Below are 23106 nucleotides of genomic sequence, written 5' to 3' on the forward strand. Positions count from 1 at the left end.
CCTCTTTGGGGGTGTGCTTTCCGTTTGAGTCTTCATACTTCCAGAGTTCTTTCGCTGGTTCCTTCCCATTTGGGTCAGTTGTTGCTTCTTGCCTTTAAATTTTCGTTTGGACAATGGTACACCCTGTTTAGTCTCTGAGCCAGTAGGTGGTGTTTGTGGGTGAGATTCAACCACACCCTTTATGATGAATCAGTAGATGCAGTAAAAGTGTGTGCAGGATGACCTCCCTGTCAGTAGGTGGCATTTGCAAGGAGGAGCGAGCTGCGGTGGTGTTTTTGGGTCCTGTAGCTAGCTCTTATTCCTCTAGAGAGGCCCTCTTGTGCCTCGGGTGGTGGGTTGGGCCCTGGGATTTCCAGGTGTGTGCTTATTCTCCCCCTCAGTGGGAGGAGTGAGTCTGGGTCGGGCTGGGTTGGGTAAGCCTGCCCTCAGGCTCCACAACTGCTTCTAGCAGGGATCAACTTCTGCTCTGTTTCTGTGCAGAGCTGCCGAGAGGGGCTGAAATGGGTCCATTCAGCTGAAAGTCTGGGCTTGGTGGCTGTGGCTGCCCAAGGCCTGCAGTCTGGAGCAGGTCTCGCTCCCCTCCACTCTCCCCCTCTCCGTGGCCTCTCCCAGGCCTCCGCCAGCAAGCGGGGCCTCAGGCCGATGGATTCCCCCTGGCTGTGACGTGGGCTGGGAGGTTCTGCACCCAGGATCGCAGCCTGAGCTGGGTGCACAGCCCTCCTCTAGGAGGAGGGCCGCCGGTCAGGCACGCCCATCCACCCCTGAAGGCGCACACTCCTCAGTAGGCTCCTGCACAGATCCCTCCTCCGTGCCCCAGGCCAGCACGACTGCGACCCGGCTGCACGGGGTGTGGTCTGCAGGCCTGACCCCTGGACCGTGGAGATCAATCCCTGACCCTGCCAGGGGGAGAGGCGCTGGTCCCGAATCACCTACAGGGCGCCCAAGCTGGATGGATTTCACTCCACCTCGGGATTTGCCCCGCTCTCCTGGAGTCCCCAGGCAAGTAGCACCTGGGAGGGCTGGCGGGTAGGGAACTCGCAGTCTGCCCTCAGCCTGCTGTAGGGCCCCAAAAGGAAAGGTCCCGTTCCTTGGAGATGCCTCCGTGTGATGGCTAAATTGTCTCTCTGGGCACCCATGGGTAGGGAGGGGGAAGGAGAGAATGGAGCACTATGGCGTCTGCCGATGGGCTCGGGTCTGCGCCCGGGGAGGTGCCCCGAGGGGGCTGGGAGCCCGGCGCTGAGTCCGCAAGAGGCCACTGATCGCTGGCGGCAGCCCTCTCTGGGCTGGTGTCGTCAGGTCTCTCCAGTGCTCAGGAGCCACCAGCAGTCCGAGATGCAAGGGAGGGGGAAGTTAACCGCTCCACCTACCCTTGTCGCTGGTCTCCAAGCCTCTCGGGACCTCTCTCCTTCCAGTTCTCCTCCGCAACGTCTTCCCGTGGAGTCTCCTGTAGTTTCTGGCACCCTTCCTTCCGACCCTCACACCCGATCTATGTTTCTCTGCTCACTTATTTTTTTTTCTCTTTCTTCTAAAATTCGTCTTTTATGCAGAGACCTTCTGACTGGCGGCTTGTCTCATCCGCCATCTTCACTAATACCATTCTTAATGGAGAAAACCTGAAGGCTTTCCGCTTAGGATCAGGAACAAGATAAAGATTCCCACTCTCATCACTTCTATTCAACGCTGTACTGGAAGTTCTAGCCAAGGAAATGAGTCAAGAAAAACAAAATGCATCCATATGCCATGATCTGGTATGCTGAAATTCTAAGGAATCCAATAAAGAAACAAAACTAATCAATGAATTGAGGAAGGTTGTAGGATACAAGATCCATATACCAAAAAAAGAAAAAAAAACCACTGTATTTTTCTATACTAGCAATGAACAATCTATGATAAAATTAAAGAAACAATTACATTTAAAAGAGCATCAGAAAAAAGAAATAGGAATTAAGAATAAATTTAAGAAAAATACAAAATTTATACTCTGAAATCCACAAAAAATTGTTGAAATAAATTAAAGAAGATCTAAATAAGTATAAAGACAATCCATATTCATGGATTGTTAGTCTTAATATTGTTAAGATAGCAATATTCCCCAAATTAACCTACAGATTAAATGCCATCACTATAAAATTCTCAGCTGGTTTAGTTGCAGAAACTGACAAGCTCATCCTAAAATTCATATGGAAATCAAGAGACCCAAGATATCCAAAACAATCTTGTAAAAGAAGAACAAAGTTGGAGAACTTACACTTCCAGATTTCAAACATACTACAAAGGTACAAAAATCAAGACAGTATCATGCTAGCATAAGGACAGACATACCAATCAATGGAATAAAATAGAGAATACAGAAATAAATCCTCACACTTAAGGTCAACTGATTTTCAACAAGGGTGCCAAGACAATTCAAGGAAGAATGCATAGCCTTTTCAACAAATGGTGTTGAGACAACTGGATATTCACGTGAAAAGAATTAAGCTTAACCCCTACCTCATGCCATATAAAACAGTTAAAATAAATCACAGACATAAATTCAAGAGCTAAAACTATAAAATGATTAAAACACAGGAATAAATATTTGTGACCTTGGATTTGACCATAGTTTCTTAGATATGACACTAAAAGTACAAATCACCAAGGAAAAAATATATTAGATTTCCTCAAAATTAAAAAAAAAAAAATTGTGCTGTAAAGGACACTATCAAGACAATGAAAACTATAAACACAGAATGGAGGAAAATACTTGCAAAACATATATTTGTATAGATTTTTGTCTAGAATATATAAGGAACTCCTACAACGCTATAATAAAAGGACTAATAACTCAATTTAAAGTGGGTAACAGGGCTGAGTAGACACTTTTCCACAGAATATATATAAATTTCCAACATATGAAAAGATGCTCAAAATTATTAGTTATCAGGGAAATAAAAATCAAAAGTATAATGCAATAACACTTCACAGGATGGCTATAAGAAAAAACACCGATAATAAGTGTTGGCAAGAATGTAGAGAAATTGGAACCCTCATTCATTGCTAATGGGAATATAAAACGTTTCAGCCACGCTGGAAACAGTCTGGTAGTTTCACAAATGGTTACACAGAGTTACCACAATTCTGCTGCCAGCGATTCTACCCTGGGTATACACCCAAGAGAAATGGAAACGCCCACACAAAAGCTTGCACATGAATGTTCACAGTAGCATTATTCATAACAGCCAAAAAGTAGAAACAATCCAAATGTCTGTCAGGTGACCAATGGATAAATAAATATGGTATATGCATGTAATATTCACAGAATACTGCTCAGCAATAACAAGCAGTGCAATGAAATACTGGTGCATGCTACAACATGGATGAACTGTGAAAGTATTATGCTAAATGCAAGCAGCCAATCACAAAAGACCACATATTGTATGATTCCATTTATATGAAATGTCTAGAATGGGCAAATATATGGGGACAAAAAGTAGGTTGCTTAGGGCTAGCAGGGAGGGGAATGGGGTGATGGGGGAGGGGCGGTTAAAGGGCATAGGGTTTCTTTTTGGGGTGACAAAAATGTTCTAAAATTGATTTTCTGAACTGTTACGTAACTGTGAATATACTAAAAACCATTGCATCATACACTTTAAATGGGTGAGTTTTATGGTATGTAAATTGAATAAAGCAGTTTAAAAAATAACACCTATCGATTTGTACTGCAATTTTCTACAGGTCTTCTATCCCCTGCTTACAGTGTAGTTGAGTGCAAGAATGGTGTATGTTTAAGTTAAGTACAAAATGTCACCAAGTAGGGAGCAAATGATCAGAATAAAAATGTCAAAACAGGGCTTTCATTTATCGATTTTTACTATTTTATTCACTTCAGAAGCCAAAATATCATGATATATGTGCCGCTCAAGAGGGTCTTTTCTAATAGCTTTTGCATCTGCCATGTCCTCCCGCGATGGCCACCAGTGCCCTCGCCCAGGCCTTCGTAGCTCCCTGTCTTCGTATTTCAATAGCTTTGTTAATATTCTCCTGCTTCCAGCTTTCCTCCCTTAAACTGTTCTTTCGCGTATGTATTTATAGGTAGAAATGATAAAAAGAAGATAAAACCAAGCAACCATGAAGACAGAGAGGAAATAAATAAATGAAACATCCAACTCGTGCAATAAAAAAACAACACTTTGGGCAGACAGATACACCATATATCTGCATGATCAATAACTGGCAAAAAAGTCTTGGAACCTAAAGTGCTCAACAAGAGATTTATTACACACTTTAAAAAATTAAGTTTAGCTTTTAGCCTAATGTCCAGGCACCGCCACTGCTAGAATCTAATTTACTATTTATTGGAATACTAACTTGTTGACAGCACATTTTATGTGCCTTTACTTATTTCATCATTTAAGTATAAAAGCTCAGGGAAGTAATTTGATTATATCTTTTTTTTTTACTTAAAACCATCTCACTTGTTTTAAAAAATTCTTAGGGAAGCTAATTTATCATGCTTATTATAATGTACTAAATGGTCTAAAAACAAAAAGCCAGCAAATAAGCCCTAATAAATTTTATACCTTAAAATCACATGTTGTCATTTAAATATCAAGATTACCTAACAATAAAGCAACCTGTAAGAAACAAATAATAGCCTAATGCTTTATTCTAAAAAAAGAGTCCAATCTGAATTCATAATGGCCTCATACTATCATTTCTACAGAAAGAGCCTTGGAACTTAAATATTTTCCAAAATATTTTTTCTCAATTTTTTCATACCCATACCATAGGACACAATCTGAATACAAAACAGAATTGTAACTGCAGAGATAATATGACTGATTTTTTTTTTAAACAAACCCAGTCCTGAAATGAAGGCTGTTCTTCAACGTTATTACGGCGGGAGGCTGCACACTCATTCCAGTGACTCTGCCACTGCTCAGGGCCTCTCCTCTTTAGGAATAATTTCGTTTTGCAGGGAAAAAAATCTTATCATTTTATAGTTGAAGTTTTGATTAAAAATGGTATTTCTCCAGCCTTACTGGCCTTTACACATATAGGACATGGCTTTTAAAAGACCTTTACCTCTTTCAAGTAAATAAAATCTATTCTCAAATGGATTAACATCTGCCACCACTAAAAGTATTCAAAGAAATACAGCAGGTTCAGAAAGCTTTGAACAGAGACGACATCGTTGTGCGAAGCACACAGCTCTCTAAGGTCAATACAGTGGTGAAACAGCACTCACTTGGATTTGTTTTAGTATTTGTCTCCCATTTCTACCATGTTCATCTCACTGAAGAAGGTTAGCAAAGAAGAGTGTTCAAACTCAGCCTGGCTTTATTAGATACGTTCACCGCTGACGAGTTATGGTTTATACGCGCGGTCGTGCTCTCTCCGGTGAGCACGCCTTGCCTCAGATGCACGGCTCACGCCAGGTCCACAGCGTCGATGGCTGCACTGTTGCTAGAACTATTATGAATACTGAGCTTAGGTCTCCAGCGATTATCCTCTTGGTCATGACATATATGACAGAGATATATGGGAGCACGACTAAAATAGGCAGTTCTGGGAAAAGCAGGTCCTAAAATCAAGCCCAGGAAGGAAGGACTGGCCCCAGGAGTCATGTCCAATCGCCAGGAGGAGATTCCAACCATCTGAGGCTGGATGATGCGTCACCCAAAGCTCCATGAAGACAGCTAACTGCCTGGACCTGCTGCCCTGTGTCTTGAGAGATTTGGTCTCCGGGCAGTCCTAACAGTTACAGTGTGATGTAAGGAACAGCTCCACGCTCGCCCAGGAACTAAGGCAGGACCTCTGACTACCAAGGCTTAGCGCGCATTTAGAGACAGAGAAGGGATCAGGAATGCTGAGGGGCAGAGGAGAAGTGACAAGATGGAAGCTGCTGGGTGTCCAGGCTGGAAAAGTTCCCTGCAAAAAGGAACCAGGCTGCCGGGGCGGGGGTGGGGAACAGCTCCCTTCAGTGTCAGGATGTGACCACAAAGAATGCCTTTAGTGAAAAACCCAAAGTTGGCTCTCTTCCTGCGTGTCACCTGGATTTTGGCAACCACTGTGTCTGAGCGACCCTGTGAGGGGACATGCACCTGCATCACCACTGTAGCTCCCTGAGTTATCTCCCTGCTTACTTCTCGCTCCCTCTAACCCATTACCCACATGAGACACCCTTTTAGAAATGTAAATCTGATCACCAGAGCTAAGATTTTTTTTTTTTACTTGGACAGACACTATATAAAGCAACTTGTTTACTCCTTAAACAAACTTATGAAGTAGACAGAACTATTATCCCTGTTTTATAGATGAAAATCGGAGGCACAGAGAAGTTAAGTAACTTGCCCAAAGTCACACAGGAAGCAAGTAGGAGAGGTCGAATTTGAATGTGGGTTTTTAACACTATTTTACAACACCTTCCATGCTTCAGCTTCCTGTCATCTGGAAGACGCTATCTAGAACCCATGACCTGATTCACCAGCTGAGCTCTTCCATGATCTGGTCCCTGCCCACTTGCCAACATCATTTCATATCATGTTCTCCCTTATTGTTCATGCTCTGGCTATACATACATGCTTTCACACATATATGTATATGTATAGCATGTATATGTATTTAAATACACATTTATACATGCACACATTTACGTATATAAACTTATATTTACATATCTATACATACACACAGATGCTCCTCCAAGTAAAACAGGGTTATAGCCTGATAAACCCATCATAAGTTGAAAATATCCACAGTTGAACATGCATTTAATACACCTAACCCACCAAAGATCATAGCTTAGCCTAGCAAACTTTGAGTGTGCTCAGAACACTTACATTAGCCCACAGTTGGGCAAAATTATCTAACACAAAGCCTATTTTATAATAAAGTGTTGAATATCTCTTGTAATTTATCGAATACTGAAAGTAGAAAACAACATGGTGTACGGGTACTCAGAGTGCGGTTTCTACTGAATGTGTGTGGCTTCGCACCACCATAATGTCAGAAAATCGTAAGCCAAACCATACTAAGTCGGCGGCCATCTGCATAAATCCCCACTTAGCTGAACAGAAGAGGCTGTACGGTGCAGCGATTACGAGCATGGACACTGGGGCTAGACTGCCTCAGTCCAACTCCCGACCCTGCCACTTACTCACTTCGGGATCTTCAGCAGTCATTTACTTCTGTATTTCTAAGTTTCCTTACCTAATAAAAAGAGGAAGATGAAATTTGTCTCCTAGGCTTATAGCAAGGATTAAACAAGTTAATGTGTACATAGCACTACAGATAAGTGCCTGGCAGGTAGTAAGGTTCTCTAGCAAATCTGCCTATAAAATATGTTTTCTCTGTCTGGAATATTCTTTTTAACTTGGTCACCTCCCTCCACCCATCCTCCAGGGCTCCGCTTAGGCATCAGTTCCTCCACAGCCCTTCCTCCTGCCCCGTTATACGCGCCCACAGCCCGCTGCACTTGCTGGGCAGCAAGCATCACCCGGGCACTGTCGTCTATGGCTACCTGCTCTGTGAGACTGTAAACTCCCTGAGGGCCACGACTGTTCTCAACACTAGGGTATCCACTGCACTCACAACTCTGCCTGGTGCACAGTAGATGCTCAATAAATGTCTGCGAATGATGAATGACACTCAGGGGACCAAGCACCTAAATCTGCCCCTGGGGATCTGGGGTAAATGCCAATGAGGAGGTAACATATGAGTCTGGACTTGAAGGACAGGTACATAGCAGACTGTTCTTCAGAGAGGGTGGGAGGCCTTTCTGAATACACAGAACAGCTCAGCGAAGACAGAAATGTGACTTGGCCTGCCCATGCAGAAATGCTGAGGTCACAGCATCATACATTTTGGAAGCTAAAAGGAAACTTAAAGATCAGGTACAAGAAACACATTATAGATGAGAAAATGGAAGTTAAGGTACTTTTTCAAGGGACTATATCTAATTATTGACAAAGCAGACCTCTTAAATGAGTACTCTTTTTACTATATGAAGACTTGTTAAATGGTCCCCCCTCCCTCCTAAAAGAAATAAAAGATAAGGATGGAAAGAAGTAGCTACTGTGTGTTCAGAATTTGAAAGAGGCTTCGTGGTGACTGTACTCAATTGGGACACTTAAATGTCACCTGCAAGTGGGCAACAATCTCTCTCATTCTGTTTATTAAAGGACTAATCCTCTTGGGAGATTTTCACTGTTGGTGTAATCAGACAGCCACAATTTAGCAGAAATAAATGCTCAGCAAAGTATAGCTCCTCCAGTAAATTCTGGAGCTTCCCACAATGTCACTGCTCTATATTTAGGAGAAACATTAGGTAAAAGATCGTCTATGAGTACAAAGTAAAGGAAGAACAATAATACTGCCTCTGGAAATCAGGCATGAGCATTCCAGAAGAGCCATTCCATGCTGCCGAAATGGTCGGCCAATATTCACAGTTAAATGGGAGTCATGGAGGTCAACCGTGACGGCATACTTTCCTTTCCTTCTGTCTCTCATCGTCTTTGTTTATCTCCTCCCCCCTTTTTATAAACTGGCTCACTCACATGGATGGGAGAAGGACGATGCAATATGCTTATAATCCTCGTAGGGAGTGTCGGCTTGGGCAGACCTGTCCAGGCTTTGATGGACAGGACGGACATGTGGGGAGACCTGAACAGGATGGAGCTCTGGCCCTGTGAAATGACGTGCGATTCCATGAGAGGCGTTCGCTGCAGAGAGAAGCATCCATTTGATACGGGGAAAACAGAAAAGGGGCGATCGCCAGACAACGTGGAGAGAAGACCAAGGGAGTCACAACAAAGCTTGTCAGCTGTAAAGCCAGTGACATATTTCGGTAACTCAGGGGGTAAGATGCATCTTGAGATTCCCGACCAGGCAGACAGTTGGGAGTGGAAAAAAACGTGTCCGGAGAAGGAGACTGGGCTGGACGGAACAGGACGGCTGTCAGGCGAGAGGACGTGGAGGAGAAGCAGGGAGGAACGACTGACGACGGACTTGCAGAGTGAGAGAAAGGAGTTGCTCAGTTCGGGAATTACCGGTAAGGCCAAGCTCCCGTGAGACCCACAAACTTAACCTAACCTGCAGCTCTGACGTGCACAGAGAATGGAGCTTCTCCACTTTGTCGAGAACTAGTCTGGGCTTCCTGCCCAAGTCTCCATCCTGTGGTTAGGGGGATAAAGGGAACTTTCAGTTCTATCCCATTTAAACCACAGTTCAAAAACTGGTGTTTTCAGGAAGCCTCTATTTTGTGCTCGTTCACTCTTGGATCAAGACGCCGAGGCTCAAAAGGCTTGGCTCCCCATTCCCCAGGAGACGCTTGCTGGCCACCTGGCTGCGGGGAGTCACGCTGGGTTTGGGGCGGGTGGAGCCCGTGGACTGGCCTTTGCCTCACAGCTTGGTCAGAGACTGGTGTTGCTTTGCATCCCCCCCGGCCTTTGTGTGGTCCCTTCTGCCTGCCGTGGGACTGGCAGTGGCTCCCAACTGCGTGTATGTGACACATGATAACAAAGTCAGACCTCATGGTCTCTTGCTGCCACGACTATGAGGTGGCCATGCATGTCCAGGCTGCAGGGAGACTGGAGGGGTGTTGAAAGGCATTCTATTTCCAGAGTCCTAGGTAGAGAGCAGAGACAGGCTCTGCTCAGAAAAAGGGGATGGACAAACAAGTCTGCTGAACTCTGCCTCCCTCCACCACTCGCCCAGAGACAGCAAAGGGCAGGGCCTGGCTCTGCCGTACCGACAAACCGGACCCTTTTTCCTACATAGTAGACCTCCGTGGGCTGAGTCCTACAGGATTGGTTAGTGCACCAAAGACACGATTAAAAGAATTTAGGGACATCTTCTCTCAAGCCAATAGCCTCACTGCCAGGTTTTTGTCTTGCTGCATAATCCTTTTTCACATGTGAGGCAATCAATGTCTACTTCCTGAATATTTTCTCACATTCACACTCCTTCTGTACCATACGCTAAGCACTCATCAGACCACTCATTTCAGCATGCCTTGGAAGGAACAGGACAAAGAGCTTTTACTATAGTTAGAAAGCAAAAAACAAGACAAAATAAACAAACAAACAAAATATACACACACACACACGCACACGCACACACACACACACGAATAATTTCATCACGCTAGGTTCCTGATCAGGAGAAAAAATTATTAAGGTGAAGACAGACAGAAAATAACACTGGTTGAGTATCTTCACGTGCCAGGCACTCTGTGACCGCACCGAATTCCCACGGCGTTCCTGGAAGGTAATCACCACCCCTTCCACTCTACACAGGAGTCATCTGTGTCGAAGACGTCCAGCAATGTGCCCAGAGTCACAGGCCTGGCTACCTGCAGACCCAGGATTTGAACCCTAGTCTTTTCAACGGAAAAATTCTTACCATTACCCTATTCCCCATAAATGACACAACATGCTGCATTTTACTGAATCTAAAATATTATCAGTTGCAGGCTGCTCCAATATTGTCCACACCACTAAAAAAGAAATACACTGCCAATTACATGACGACACACAATTCATCCGTCAGATGAATCCTGATTTCTGAGACATAAAAAATGTGAGAAAACCTGTGCATCTCTTAAGAGTCAATTGGGATCTGGTACATAGTGTTCAAGGAAGATGGTCTGAACAGCTGTGTACAGTCTGGACCCAAACACAAAAACCCCAAGGGTGGGGAAGGTCAGGAAAAGGCTGCCGCTGTCATTCGGCTATTAAGAAATGAAAGCCTGAGCAAAGGCAGAGACTTGCGAAATGGAAAGAGAAGGCGAGCTTCTAAGAAACACTGCAGCAGATGAATCAATCGCAACAGTGGCAGCTTGGATCTAGGTTGTAAAGGGAGGAAGAATGGACTACGAGCCAAGAGTTTAAAGTCTCGAAGACTGGAAGTAGTAGCAATTGAGAAACTAGGAAGGGGGAGGAAGGATGAGTTTGGTTTTAAACACATTAACATTCAAAGAAACAGAATCATGGAGGTGAGAGAACTGCAGATGCTGACGTAGGGATTTCTCACACACAGGCAGCAGCTTAAGAGGAAGATAATGCTCTCGCTGGGGTCTAGGGAGAAAGAAACCAGGTGGATGGGTCTGGACCTGCACTGTCAAAGGAAACACGGAGAGACGGAACCTCAGCAAGTAAGAGCAGGCAAGTCCCAGAACAAAAGGGCCCCAGGAGGTACCTTTGCCTGGTGATGTGGTTTGGATGTGTGGCCCCTCCAAACCTCACGTTGAGATTTGATTCTCAGTGTGGAAGGCAGGGCCTGGTAGGAGGCGTTTCAGTCATGAGGGTGGATCCCTCATGAACGGTTTGGTGCCCTCCTGTGATAGTGAGTGAGTTCTCACAGCATTTGTTCATGGGAAAGCTGGCTGTTTCAAAGAGCCTGGCACTTTCTTATATGTTTGCCGGCCATTATTCTGTCTTTTTTTGCAAAGTTTCTATTCATGTCCTTTGCTCACTTTTTAATGGGATTGTTTGATTTTTTTCTTATTAATTTTCTTAAGTTCTATATAGATTGTTATCAGCCCTTTATCAGATGTGTAGAGAGCAAATATTTTCTCCCATTCCGTAGGCTGTCTGTTCACTCTAATGATAGTTTCCTTGACTGTGCAGAAGCTTTTTAATTTGATCAGGTCCCATTTATTTATTTTTGTTGCTGCTGTGACTGCTTTGGGAGTCTTCTTCATAAATTCTTTGCCTAGGCCGATATCGATAAGAGTTTTCCCAACATTTTCTTCTAGAATTCTTAAGGTTTCATGTCTTAGGTTTAAGTCTGTTATCCATCGTGAGTTGATTTTTGTGACAGGTGAGAGGTGCAGATCCAGTTTCAATCTTCTGCATGTGGCTATCCAACTTTCCCAGCACCATTTATTGAATAGAGATTCTTTTCCCCAGTGTATATTTCTGTCTGCTTTGTCAAAGATTAGATGATGATATGAGGATGGTTTTATATCTGGAAAATGCAAATCAAAACCACAATGAGATGTCACCTAACTCCAGTGAGAATGGCTTTTATCAAAAAGTCCCCAAACAACAAATGCTGGTGTGGATGCAGAGAGATAGGAACACTCATACACTGCTGGTGGGACTGCAAATTAGTACAATCTCTGTGGAAAGTAATTTGGAGATATCTCAAAGAACTAAAAATAGAAATACCATTTGGTCCAGCAATCCCACTACTAGGCATCTACCCAAAGGAAAAAAAGACATTTTATAATAAAGACATCTGCACTCAAATGTTTATGGCAGCACAATTCATAATTGTAAAGATGTGGAATCAACCCAAGTGCCCATCAATACATGAGTGGATTAATAAAATGTGGTATATGTATACCATGGAGTACTACTCAGCCATAAAAAACAATGGTGAACTAGCACCTCTTGTATTATCCTGGGTGGAGCTAGAGCCCATTCTTCAAAGTGAAATATCACAAGAATGGAAAAACAAGCACCACATGTACTCACCATCATATTGGTACTAACTGATCAACACTTAGGTGCTCACACGGAAGTAATACTCATCGGTTGCCGGGCAGGTGGAGGGGGGTGGAAGGGCTGGGTAAACGCGTAACTAATGGGTGCGGAGGGCACCCGCACTGTATGGGGGGTGGGCACACTTGTAGCTCTGGCTTGGGCCATGCAAAGGCGATATATGTAACCAAAATGTTTGTATCCCCATAATATTCTGAAATTTAAAAAAAGAAAATAAATAAATTGAATAAATTGGCACCTCCTCCTTTCCTGTTCCTTCTCTCGCCATGTGACACACCCGCTCCCCCTTTGCCTTCCGCCTTGATGGGAAGCTCCCTGAAACTCTCACCAGAAGCAGATGCTGGCGTGACGCTTCTTGTACAGCCTGCAGAACTGTGAGTTGAATAAACCTCTTTGCTTTATCAACTACCCAGCCTTGGGCATTCCTTTATAGCAGTGCAAAATGACAAACACATCCAGGATGAGCGTCCACCTCTTTGGTGCCTTCAGGTAACATCGTATTGTTATTCTGGGGCACAAAGTAGGTACAGTCAAGATCTTCCTGCTGGGAGGAGCTGCAGGTTTCACCCTCACGCCTCCCTACACAACTAGGAACCCAACACTTACCTGTCAGAGCCAAGGAAAAGGGCTGAGGCCCACACGTGAGGGAGAGTTCCCACTCTGAGACCGAGTTGTCACTTAACTGCAAAGGCATGTGGAGGAAATTACTTTCAAAAGCTACAGTTGGCAAAAGGCAACAAACGGCACCCATTAAGACAAAGACTGTTAATTTAAGATTGGATTAACTAAAAGGAGTTAGGAGTTTCCATCACCTGCCTCTCTTGACATCAAGTTTCAAGCATTAACACAGCAAACCACTGACCATAAGTCTTATTCTGTTGTCTCATACATTATAGACACTCAGTGCTGATTCCATAGCAGTTGTGCAAGTGGCCTTAACCATTTCAGTTTATGTACCCTACTAATACAATGCCCGAAAGTGATAAATAAAAGAAAAAGTTACTCATTTGACATGTGAAAGAATTATTTTCTTAAACATGTTCTGGATTTTTTTTTTTTTCTACATGTGCAGATGAATTCCCATTCCCATTGCAGCTCCTCTAGCTACAGTCTCCATCGCTCTCAGCTCGACTCCTGTCACTGGGCAGTCAGGAGTTTATCCCTTCAGGACGATCCCACTCAGACCCCACTCCCATCTGGGGCTCTGCTGCCCAGCCAGGGACCACTGGCCACGTGCAGCTGTCAAGCGTTTGAAACGTGGCCGGCCCAAACTGCAATGTGTTGTGAGTGTAAAATACACTGGACTTTGAAACTTGGGATAAAAACAAGAATGTAAAATGCCTTGTTAATAATTTTTATACTGATTACATGTTGCGGTGATAATGTCTGGGACATACTGGCTTAAAATATTATTAAAATAAATTTTACCTGTTCCTTTTAGTTTTTAAAACATGGTTAGTAGAAAATCTAAAATTACGTATGTGGCTTGCATTTGCAACGCACATTGTACTTCTTTTGCACAGTGCTGGTGAAGACTTCCGGCTTCTGGGTCTCAGCCATATAGTCAGTAAATTGAACTTAATCAACCAACACTTATGATGTATCTGGTATGAACCAGGTACTCTAAAAGATTCTGCTAATGTGAAGATATAAGTAATACAATTGCTAATTTCTAAGAGGGCCCAGTTAGTGGGGGAGGGGCATTTAAAAAGTAATTAAAACAATATAATATGCTAGTAAAGATTAGGAATAAAGACTCTGGAATCTCAAAGAAGGACATTCACTGTTTCTTAAAGAACGAGGTGAAAATATTCTACTGATTTGCCTGGGGGGGTGCAATTGAAGGGCCCCCAGCCAGAGGGCACAGTGGGTGTAAAGACTCAGGGAAAGAGAGAACATGTCTGGGAACAAATGTAGTTCAGAGAGGCTAGAACAGGATGCCTGTGGGAGACGGCGACAGATAGGCCTCAAGAGTAGGCAGGAGTGAAAACGAGAACTTGCATGTGATCTAAGCAGCACAGACTGTGTCTCGTGGATGAAAGAGTCAGATCTGTATCTCGGAAATAGCAGAATGGCAACACTGTGGAGGATGGACCTCGGGGGTGAGGTGGGCAGAGGGCTTGGTGTTAGGGTGGAGAAGGAGGGAGGAAGGCAAATAGACCGTTTAGGGTATCCATGGCAACAGTCAAGATGACAATAATATACATTTGAACAAAGGGGAAAGATGGGAGAAGTATTCAGGGAGGTGGAATTGGCAGGTCTTGGAGATTTACTGCATGTTAGAGGTGGAAAAAAAAGGAGCTTTATGAACTTTGTGGCCGAGTTATAGGTGTCTACTAAAGACGGTGGCTGTCAGAAGGTATTCTTTAGGAGTGACACCAAGCTGAGTAGCTGGACTCAGATGAAAATTGCTTTTAAAATGGAGGTGTCCTAGGTATCCGGATCGGCTAAACATCCCTTTAGAGGTCCCTGACCTAACTTGGCTCAATGTACCAGCAGGCCTTTGTGGGGCAGATCCGTGAGTACGAGGGGGGCTACTTAGGAATCAGAAAAGACATCTTGGGAAAGCTAGGTCGTAAGTTGGATTCTGAAGGGCGGGGTGTGGGATGGCTGGGGATGAAGAAAGGGTATTTCTGATAGGAAGCGAGAACCAAAACAGACACAGTGAACGGGAATCTAGAGCCAGCAATGGGCAACCAGCAAGAAGTGCTCCGAGGTCAGGCCAAGAATGGCTTGAGCGGCATGGACTGTTAGTGTCGGGAGGATGTTCAGCTTCCCGATGAAGCTGAACACACACCTGTGGTCAACCTAAAGAGACACCGTATAGGCAGCAGGGAGCCATGACAAACTTTTAAGCAAAGGAACTGCCAACATGACATTCCAATAAAGCGGCTCTGGCGGGGGTGCACAGGGAACCTCAAGTGGGGCGATGGTGTAGACGGCTCTGCTGAACGCGTTTGTACTAAGCCCCACTCAACGCCACCCTCTGTTCTGGGCCTGGGGACTTAAACAGGAACCAGTCTCTTCCTCAAGGACTTGCGACCTACTGAGAGGAAGCAAGAAAAGAGACCAGTTGTGATGCTTTTTGCTCATCTTATTTTTGAAGCGGCGAGGGTTAGACCGGGGCCTGGGCCGTGGAGCTGCAAAGCAGAACGGGTATAGCCACACACACCTCATCGTGGTTCCTGCGCCATCCGCTTCCACCCTCGTCTGTCTGTATTTTCCCCAATTTCTTCTCCTTGCTCTTACTTTTAAGTGTAGCTGGAGGCACTTAATGAATGCTAGCAAATCAAATAACACGTTATTTAAACACCATGTGGTTTCCTGAAGCCATGGGTGTTCCTCGCTCTAAGTGGGCTTGATGTGCTTTCCGCTGAGCTGTTTCCATCTCTGAGCAATCAACCTCTGTATGTATATATCACATATAGTGTTAACTGGAGTTCATATAAATCAGAGTCTGCTGCATTGTATGAAATATGTTTAAATGAAAAATTAAGGAAGTACTACAGAATCACCTGTCAAACAGGCACATAGATAAAAGTATATGGGCTTGCTTAAAATGTAACTCCATATTCTATCAAGTAAATTTAATTAAGAGTTGGCTAAATGGCTTACTATGTGCCAGCTACTTGACTGGTCATTAGGATAAGATGAATAAAACACAATCTTAGTCCTGAGAACTTTTATTAATAGACTTTATGGGCAGGTGATGAAAAGTTTCCCTAACCAGATGTCTCCTTTTCTCCACTGCTCACTTTAGTTCCTACCACAATCGCTTCTTGCTTGCACTATCGCCCTGCTTTGGCCATTCCTTCCCCCCCATTCTATTCCACTCATAGCACCTGAGCAAACCTCTTAGAGGTGGGTATATCACATTACGCTTTCCCTTCTACCTCGGTAAAATTCTAAGTTCTTAATCTTGGCCAATAAGGTTGCCTATGATCTGACTTTGATGTTCTCTATAATTATTTCCCTTACTCCACTCACATTTGGCTTCTTTATCGTTCCCAGAATATTCTAAACACGCTCCCGCCTCAGACTTTGTCCTTGTTCCCTGTGCCTAGACCCCCCCACCTCCAGACAGCTGCACGACTTGCTCTGTCACTCTCTGCAGGTCTCTGCTCAAAGGTCATATTAGCACTGAGTCCTTCTCTGACCAGCTGGCATTTCCTATCCTCTCTTTCCCTGCTTTATTTTTCATAAAAGCACTTATTCAATAAAATGCATTTGTTATTACTGCTATTTATCTGTGTCTTCTCTGCCTCCCCCAGCAATACTGGAAGCTCCACAGAAGAGTTTCTGTTTGGTTTGCTCCCGTATTCCCATTACGTAGAACCTTGACTGCCGAGTGGTCAGTGCTCAACAAATACTTCTTAAATGAACTGGATGGATGATTGGGAGTTACGCTTTGGGTTTTAGAGGCACAAAGAGGAGGGTAATGGCCCATCCTAGGAGGGACAGAGGATCAGAGAAGGCTTTCTTCCACAAGTAATATTTTGGCTGAGTCTTCGATCATTTTTTCATGCATTCACATTCATTTATTCAACAAATTCTCATGATGTTTCCTATGTGCCAGGGACTCTTGCAGGACAGGAATGTAGCTGTCATTAAGGCAGACAGGCCTCTGTCCTTGTGGAACTTACAATCTGGTGGGAGAAAGATGATAAGCAAGCTGACACATAAGTAAACAAAAATATCCGAAGCTATGCAAAGAACTAAAATAGTATAATATAAAAGAGGTGGTTACTTTGGATTGGGTCATTAGGGAAGCATCTCTAGGAAGTGACCTTTCCATGGGGACTGAGGAACATGAAGAAAGCAGCCATGGGAAGGTGATGGGGGTAAGTATTCCCAGCACAGAGAATAGCCAGGGCAAGATTTTTCAGTGGGAATGGGCTTGGGGTGTTCTTGCAACCAAGAGAAGCACATGGAGCTGCAGGGAGCGGGCGGATGGGGAGAGGCACAGCCTGAGATCGGATAGGAGGCGTCGTAGGAGCAGGAGGACCCAGGAGGCGGAGCGGGAAGAGCCGGACTGGAAAGCACGCCGGGCAGAGAGGACAGAACCAGCCAAGGCAAGCGGGCGTGAAACAGATGTGGTATGTTTGAGTTACTCTAGGAAACTCGTTTCTCCTGGGTTTAATGCACAATGGAATCAGGAACACTAAGGAGGTAAACAGTCTTTTCACGAAGCTTCTGGCACCATATTTTGCTGCAGTTGAGGGAAGAGAACTCTTTCTCTAAAAAACATATCCTCAGGGTGGGTTATAATGAACCTACCATAAAAGACTATACTAAAAAGTATATTGTCAGATTCTTAGAAGATTCAGATATTATGTATTTGACCTCCTGTTAAGTCCAGAGCGGAGAAGCGAAAGTAATCTTGCATATTTTATTTTATTCTAAACACAACCTCAGACCGGCAAGGTGTTGCCCTCCCTATCTGAGACACTGAACTGAAGGACCTGCAGAGAGCCAGGCTCAGGCCCACGCCCTCCCTGCCCACCGCCGCTTCCTCTGCTGTCCAGCGTCTCCGCGGGGACAGCGTGCCTGCTAGGACGAACCTGCCATCAATTTATTCTACGGGCCTTGCCTTCTACAGTTTTCCCTTTGCTGCATCTGTCTTCTCCTGTGCCTGCCTCTAATCCAGGAAATATACTTTTCTTTTTCCTCCCGCCCTCAGCTAATCCTAGTCAACACCACGTGTTATGGAGGCTGCTCTATAGCTCAACAACTTCCTCCCTCTGCTGACAAAAGTGATGCAAAACGAAACAAACTCAAAGACGGGATTAATATGCTTGGACGCCTTTCCCCCTTACGGTAATTGAGTCCCCGAGGAGGGTCTAAGTCTTTGGGAATTTTGACAGATGGAAGTTTTGTAACAATTGGGACCCTGTTATCAGCAGAACCAGAGTCCTCGGAGAAGGCGGTGATGAATTTATGACAAGGAATTTAATTTAGGTTCACAATTTATCAAGTGAATGGTGACTTATGGGTGACTATTCAATATGTGTGTCTGCTGCTGACATATTATGCATTGAGCTTGAAACCATTTTGAGACTATTACTTTATACATAATATCAGAAGGCATCACGCGGTATTAGAAGGCATCACAAGATAAATATTTACCCAGGAGGAAATGAACGAAGGGTGAAATTTTCTTCCATGAACAATGGTGTGTTTTGCACTCTTGCACCACAAAACTCTATTACATATTCATCACTTGACAATGTAAATGTGTAGTTTAGATGGCACCAGAGAGTTAAGATTTCCATTGTAAATGAGGTTGAAAAATTCCGACTACATAATGTTATCTGTTGCAGGAGCTATTTACTCTTTCGGTTTGTGGATGTTCAAGATCTGTCCAATGTTTTCAAGTACTTTTTCATTAGGTGGCAAAATCAATGTGGTATAAAAATGTTAGAATGTTCATGAACTTTAGCAATGATGTTTGCAGTTACTCTCTCCTGAAACGCTGATATAATTTTTTTTTTGGTAAATGGTAAAGCCCTGAAATGCTCAGGAGAAAGGATATTCTACAATGTGAATAAAAACTAAAAGGCAAGACAGAAGGCAAGGACTGACCAGGCTGCTGAAAGGCAATAATCTTAGAAAGTTGGTCTCGATTTTTAGGTGCAATACCTTTCTAGAAACCATAGCTTAAACTCTGATCCTCAGAAACCTTTATTTTTTGATACTAGTGGAGACTGTTAAAAAAGCAAAGAAAAAGATGAGCCAATAGCAGGCAGGGTTCAAGAATCACAGCATAAAAGCATAAAACATGAAAAATGACTAAATGTTTTATTTCCATTGCCAATGGTTCTTTTTACTCATGCTTAAAGAAATGAAAATTTTCAGGGCTTAAAAGTTGTCTCTTATACCACCCAAGCTATGACAAGAAACAAACACTAGTTATTTGGCGGATATAATTGAAAACAAAATTAATACTAGAGTTACCTGAAATTCCAATCCATAGTTTTCTCTGCAGAATTCTCTCAGTTTAGGGTACACATTTTCTCTTAGTGCCTGTCTTTCTGCTCCCGTGTCTACAGTAGAAAAACAAACACATAGATAGTGAATATTCCATAGATATATTTCTAGAAAGAAATGAAAACTTAAAATATTAACATTAATATAATTAAGCTGGGGTGCTGAGTTGTAAAATAACAGGATATCTGGCTGCTGGTATAGATCCGCTCTTAATTCCACAGAGATCCACCCACCAGGCATGCGTAAGAAGCCTGTAGGATGGACCACCGGTCAGTTCTGTGTGTGCTGGTAGGGCTGAGAATTCACAGTTGACTCTTTACGCCCACACAGGCCTTCACATGCAGCTCTTAAATAGCTATGACCACACTGTCTTTGGAAGAGGTATGAAAATCATTGTAGGGCTATCAGGTGTTTTAGCTCCATGAAACATAAAAGTTTCAAAACACACATATACACACACACACATTTATTTTGTTACGGATTTCCAAAAAAAGTCCAGACTCCATCATTGTTACCTAGAGTATTTAGAAATAATACAACTAGGCCGGGCGCGGTGGCTCACGCCTGTAATCCTAGCACTCTGGAAGGCCAAGGCGGGAGGATCGCTTGAGCTCAGGAGTTCGAGACCAGCCTGAGCAAAAGCGAGACCCGTCTCTACTAAAAATAGAAAGAAATTAGCTGGACAACTGAAAATATATAGAAAAAATTAGCTGGGCATGGTGGCTCGTGCCTGTAGTCCCAGCTACTCGGGAGGCTGAGGCAGGAGGATCGCTTGAGCCCAGGAGTTTGAGGTTGCTGTGAGCTAGGCTGACGCCATGGCACGCTAGCCCGGGCAAAAGAGTGAGACTCTGTCTCAAAAAAAAAAAAAAAAAAAGAAATAATACAACTTTTACAAAATTCAGCATGGTGCGGAAGCAAACATCAAAAACTAGCAGATCCCACCCACTGTAGATTCGACTGTCCATGAAGTTTAACATCTCCCACCCTGGGCTGAGGGACTTACTATCACATCTTACATGTGTCACACCATTTAAAAGTTCTGAAATAAAATATTTTTTATTATCTCCTGTCATCAAAAAAATACCATAAGAAACAGAGAACCTGAAACCGGAAGAATCACAGAACATGCACGTATTTAATGTTGAATGTTTTGTCCAGAAAGGGATTCTAAAGCCACCTGTGTTGAACAATTTTGCTGTACCAATGATGACACTATAAGATTCTTATAGCAAAGAGAAGCTGCTCCTTGCCCAACTAATGTCAGTGAAACACGAGGAGCACAGCTTTAAAAAATTAGGTTCATGTGTTACCCTGTGAAAAGTACCATTTGCTAAATGTCCCTTGATCCCAGCCATAACTATAAAACACTTGCATACCACATAATTTTTAACAAAGATACCATCTTAAAAGAATTTCCTTACTATTCTCAAGGAAATCTGTCCATGAAAATTCAGCCATATGCTGTGTCAACCTATTCTATTTTCCTACTGTTCTTGAGCCTATTTAGAGAAGGAAATAACTAATCGGGAGAGTCTGAAATGCAGCTGCAGGCTGGCAGAGTGACAGGAACCAGTGTTTATGTGGAAATCAAAGGTCCAGGGGAATACAAGGTCTTCTAGATTATCCTGTGATCTAAACAAATAGGGTGTTTTCCAACCTTAGATCCAATGAGGTTCTAAGCCCAAAGAGGAAGCAGAACACCCGCCCGGGCAGTACGTCTAGGCAGGACCCACGTGGTGCGTGGCAATGGTGGAGGCCGTATATCACGTGCTCACACAGTTTCTGTGATCCCTTCGCCAGGTGCCCATCCTCCCTGGCCCCATTTTAGAAGCTGAAAATGATAACTTCACAACAAAGCTGATGATATCCAATAAGTCTCTCTGAAAGCCCTTAGTAGAGCTTTAAAATCCAAATAACAAAGAAGTCACTTTAAAAAATAAATACAGAAACAACTCTTCAGAGAAGCCAAGATGGCGGACGAGAAAAGCCGCCAGTCAGAAGGTCTCTGCAAAAAAGACAAATTTTAGAAGAAAGAGAAAAAAATAAACTAGCAGAGAAACATAGATCGGGTGAGGGTCGGAAGGAAGGGTGCCTGAAACTATAGGAGACCCCACGGGAAGACGTTGCGGAGGAGAACTGGAAGGAGAAAGGTCCCCAGAGGCTTGGAGACCAGCGACAAGGGTAGGTGGAGCGGTTAACTTCCCCCTCCCTTGCATCTCGGACTCCTGGTGGCTGGAGAGACCTGCGGACACCAGCCCAGAGATGGCCGTCGCTAGTGAGCAGTGGCCTCTTGCGGACTCAGCGCCGGGCTCCCAGCCCCCTCGGGGCACCTCCCCGGGCGCAGACCGGAGCCTAGCGGCAGACGTCATAGTGCTCCGTTCTCTCCTTCCCCTCCCTACCCGTGTGTGCCCAGAGAGACAATTTAGCCATCACACGGGGGCATCTCCAAGGAACGGGACCTTTCCTTTTGGGGCCCTACAGCAGACTGAGGGGTACTCAGACTGCGAGCTCCCTACCCGCCAGCCCTCCCAGGTGCTGCTTGCCTGGGACTCCAGGAGAGCGGGGCAAATCCCGAGGTGGAGTGAAATCGATCCAGCTTGGGAACACTGTAGGTGATTCAAGACCAGCACCCCTCCCCCTAGCAGGGTCAGGGATTGATCTCCAGGGCCCAGGGGACAGGCCTGCAGACCAGACCCCGTACACCTAGGTCACAATGGCACTGCCCTGGGGCACGGAGGAGAGATCTGTGAAAGAGCCTACTGAGGAGTGTGCGCCTTCAGGGGCAGATCAGCGTGCCTGAGCGGCAGCCCTTCTCCCAAAAGAGGGCTGTGCACCCAGCTCAGGCTGTGATCCTGGATAGGGAACCTCCCGGCCCACATCACAGCCAGGGGCGATCCATCGGCCTGAGGTCCCGCTTGCTGGCAGAGGCCTGGGAGGGGCCACAGAGAGGGGGAGGGTGGAGGGGAGCGAGACCTGTACCAGAGTGTGGGTCTCGGACAGCCCCACCCCCCCAAGCCCAGACTTTCTGCAGAGTCAAGCCATTTCAGCCCCTCCCAGCAGCTTTGCACAGAAACAAAGAGCAGACCTTTGACTCCTGCTAACAGCAGTTGTGGAGCCTGAGGGCAGGCTTACCCAACCCAGCCCTACCCAGACTCACTCCTTGTCCTGCCCCCACTGAGGTGGAGAACAAGGACACACCTGGAAGTCCCAGGGCCCCACCCATCACCTGAAGCACAAGAGGGCCTCTCTAGAGGAACAAGACCTAGCTATAGGACCCAAAAACAGCACTGTAGCTCACTCCTCCCTGCAAGTGCCACCTACTGACAGGGAGGTCATCCTGCACACCCTTTTACTGCATCTACTGATTCATCATAAAGGGTGTGGTTGAATCTCATCTACAAACACCACCTACTGGCTCAGAGACTAAACAGGGCATGTCATTCATTATCCCAACGAAAATCTAAAGGCAAGAAGGAGCAACTGATCCAGATGGGAAGGAACCAGCGAAAGAACTCTGGAAGTATAAAGACTCAAACGGAAAGCACACCTCCAAAGAGGAACAACAGCTCCCCAGCAAGGGACATTAACCAAACTCAGAACACTAAAATGACAGAAGAAGAATTTCCAACAT

The 23106-nt window shown here is 44.6% G+C and overlaps 1 protein-coding gene across 1 annotated transcript in view; it reads right to left on the reverse strand.

The window, feature by feature from the left end:
- NWD2 (NACHT and WD repeat domain containing 2) overlaps positions 1-23106 on the reverse strand; it is a 188670-nt gene that overhangs the window by 87024 nt on the left and 78540 nt on the right. Inside the window, exon 2 of the mRNA XM_012644481.1 lies at positions 19443-19531. Within this exon, the coding sequence (XP_012499935.1) occupies positions 19443-19531 (89 nt within the window). The remainder of the gene's footprint in view (positions 1-19442; positions 19532-23106) is intronic.

The sequence above is a fragment of the Propithecus coquereli genome, unplaced genomic scaffold (genome assembly GCF_000956105.1).
Source record: "Propithecus coquereli isolate 6110/MARCELLA unplaced genomic scaffold, Pcoq_1.0 Scaffold213, whole genome shotgun sequence".
NCBI classification, from domain to species: domain Eukaryota; kingdom Metazoa; phylum Chordata; class Mammalia; order Primates; family Indriidae; genus Propithecus; species Propithecus coquereli.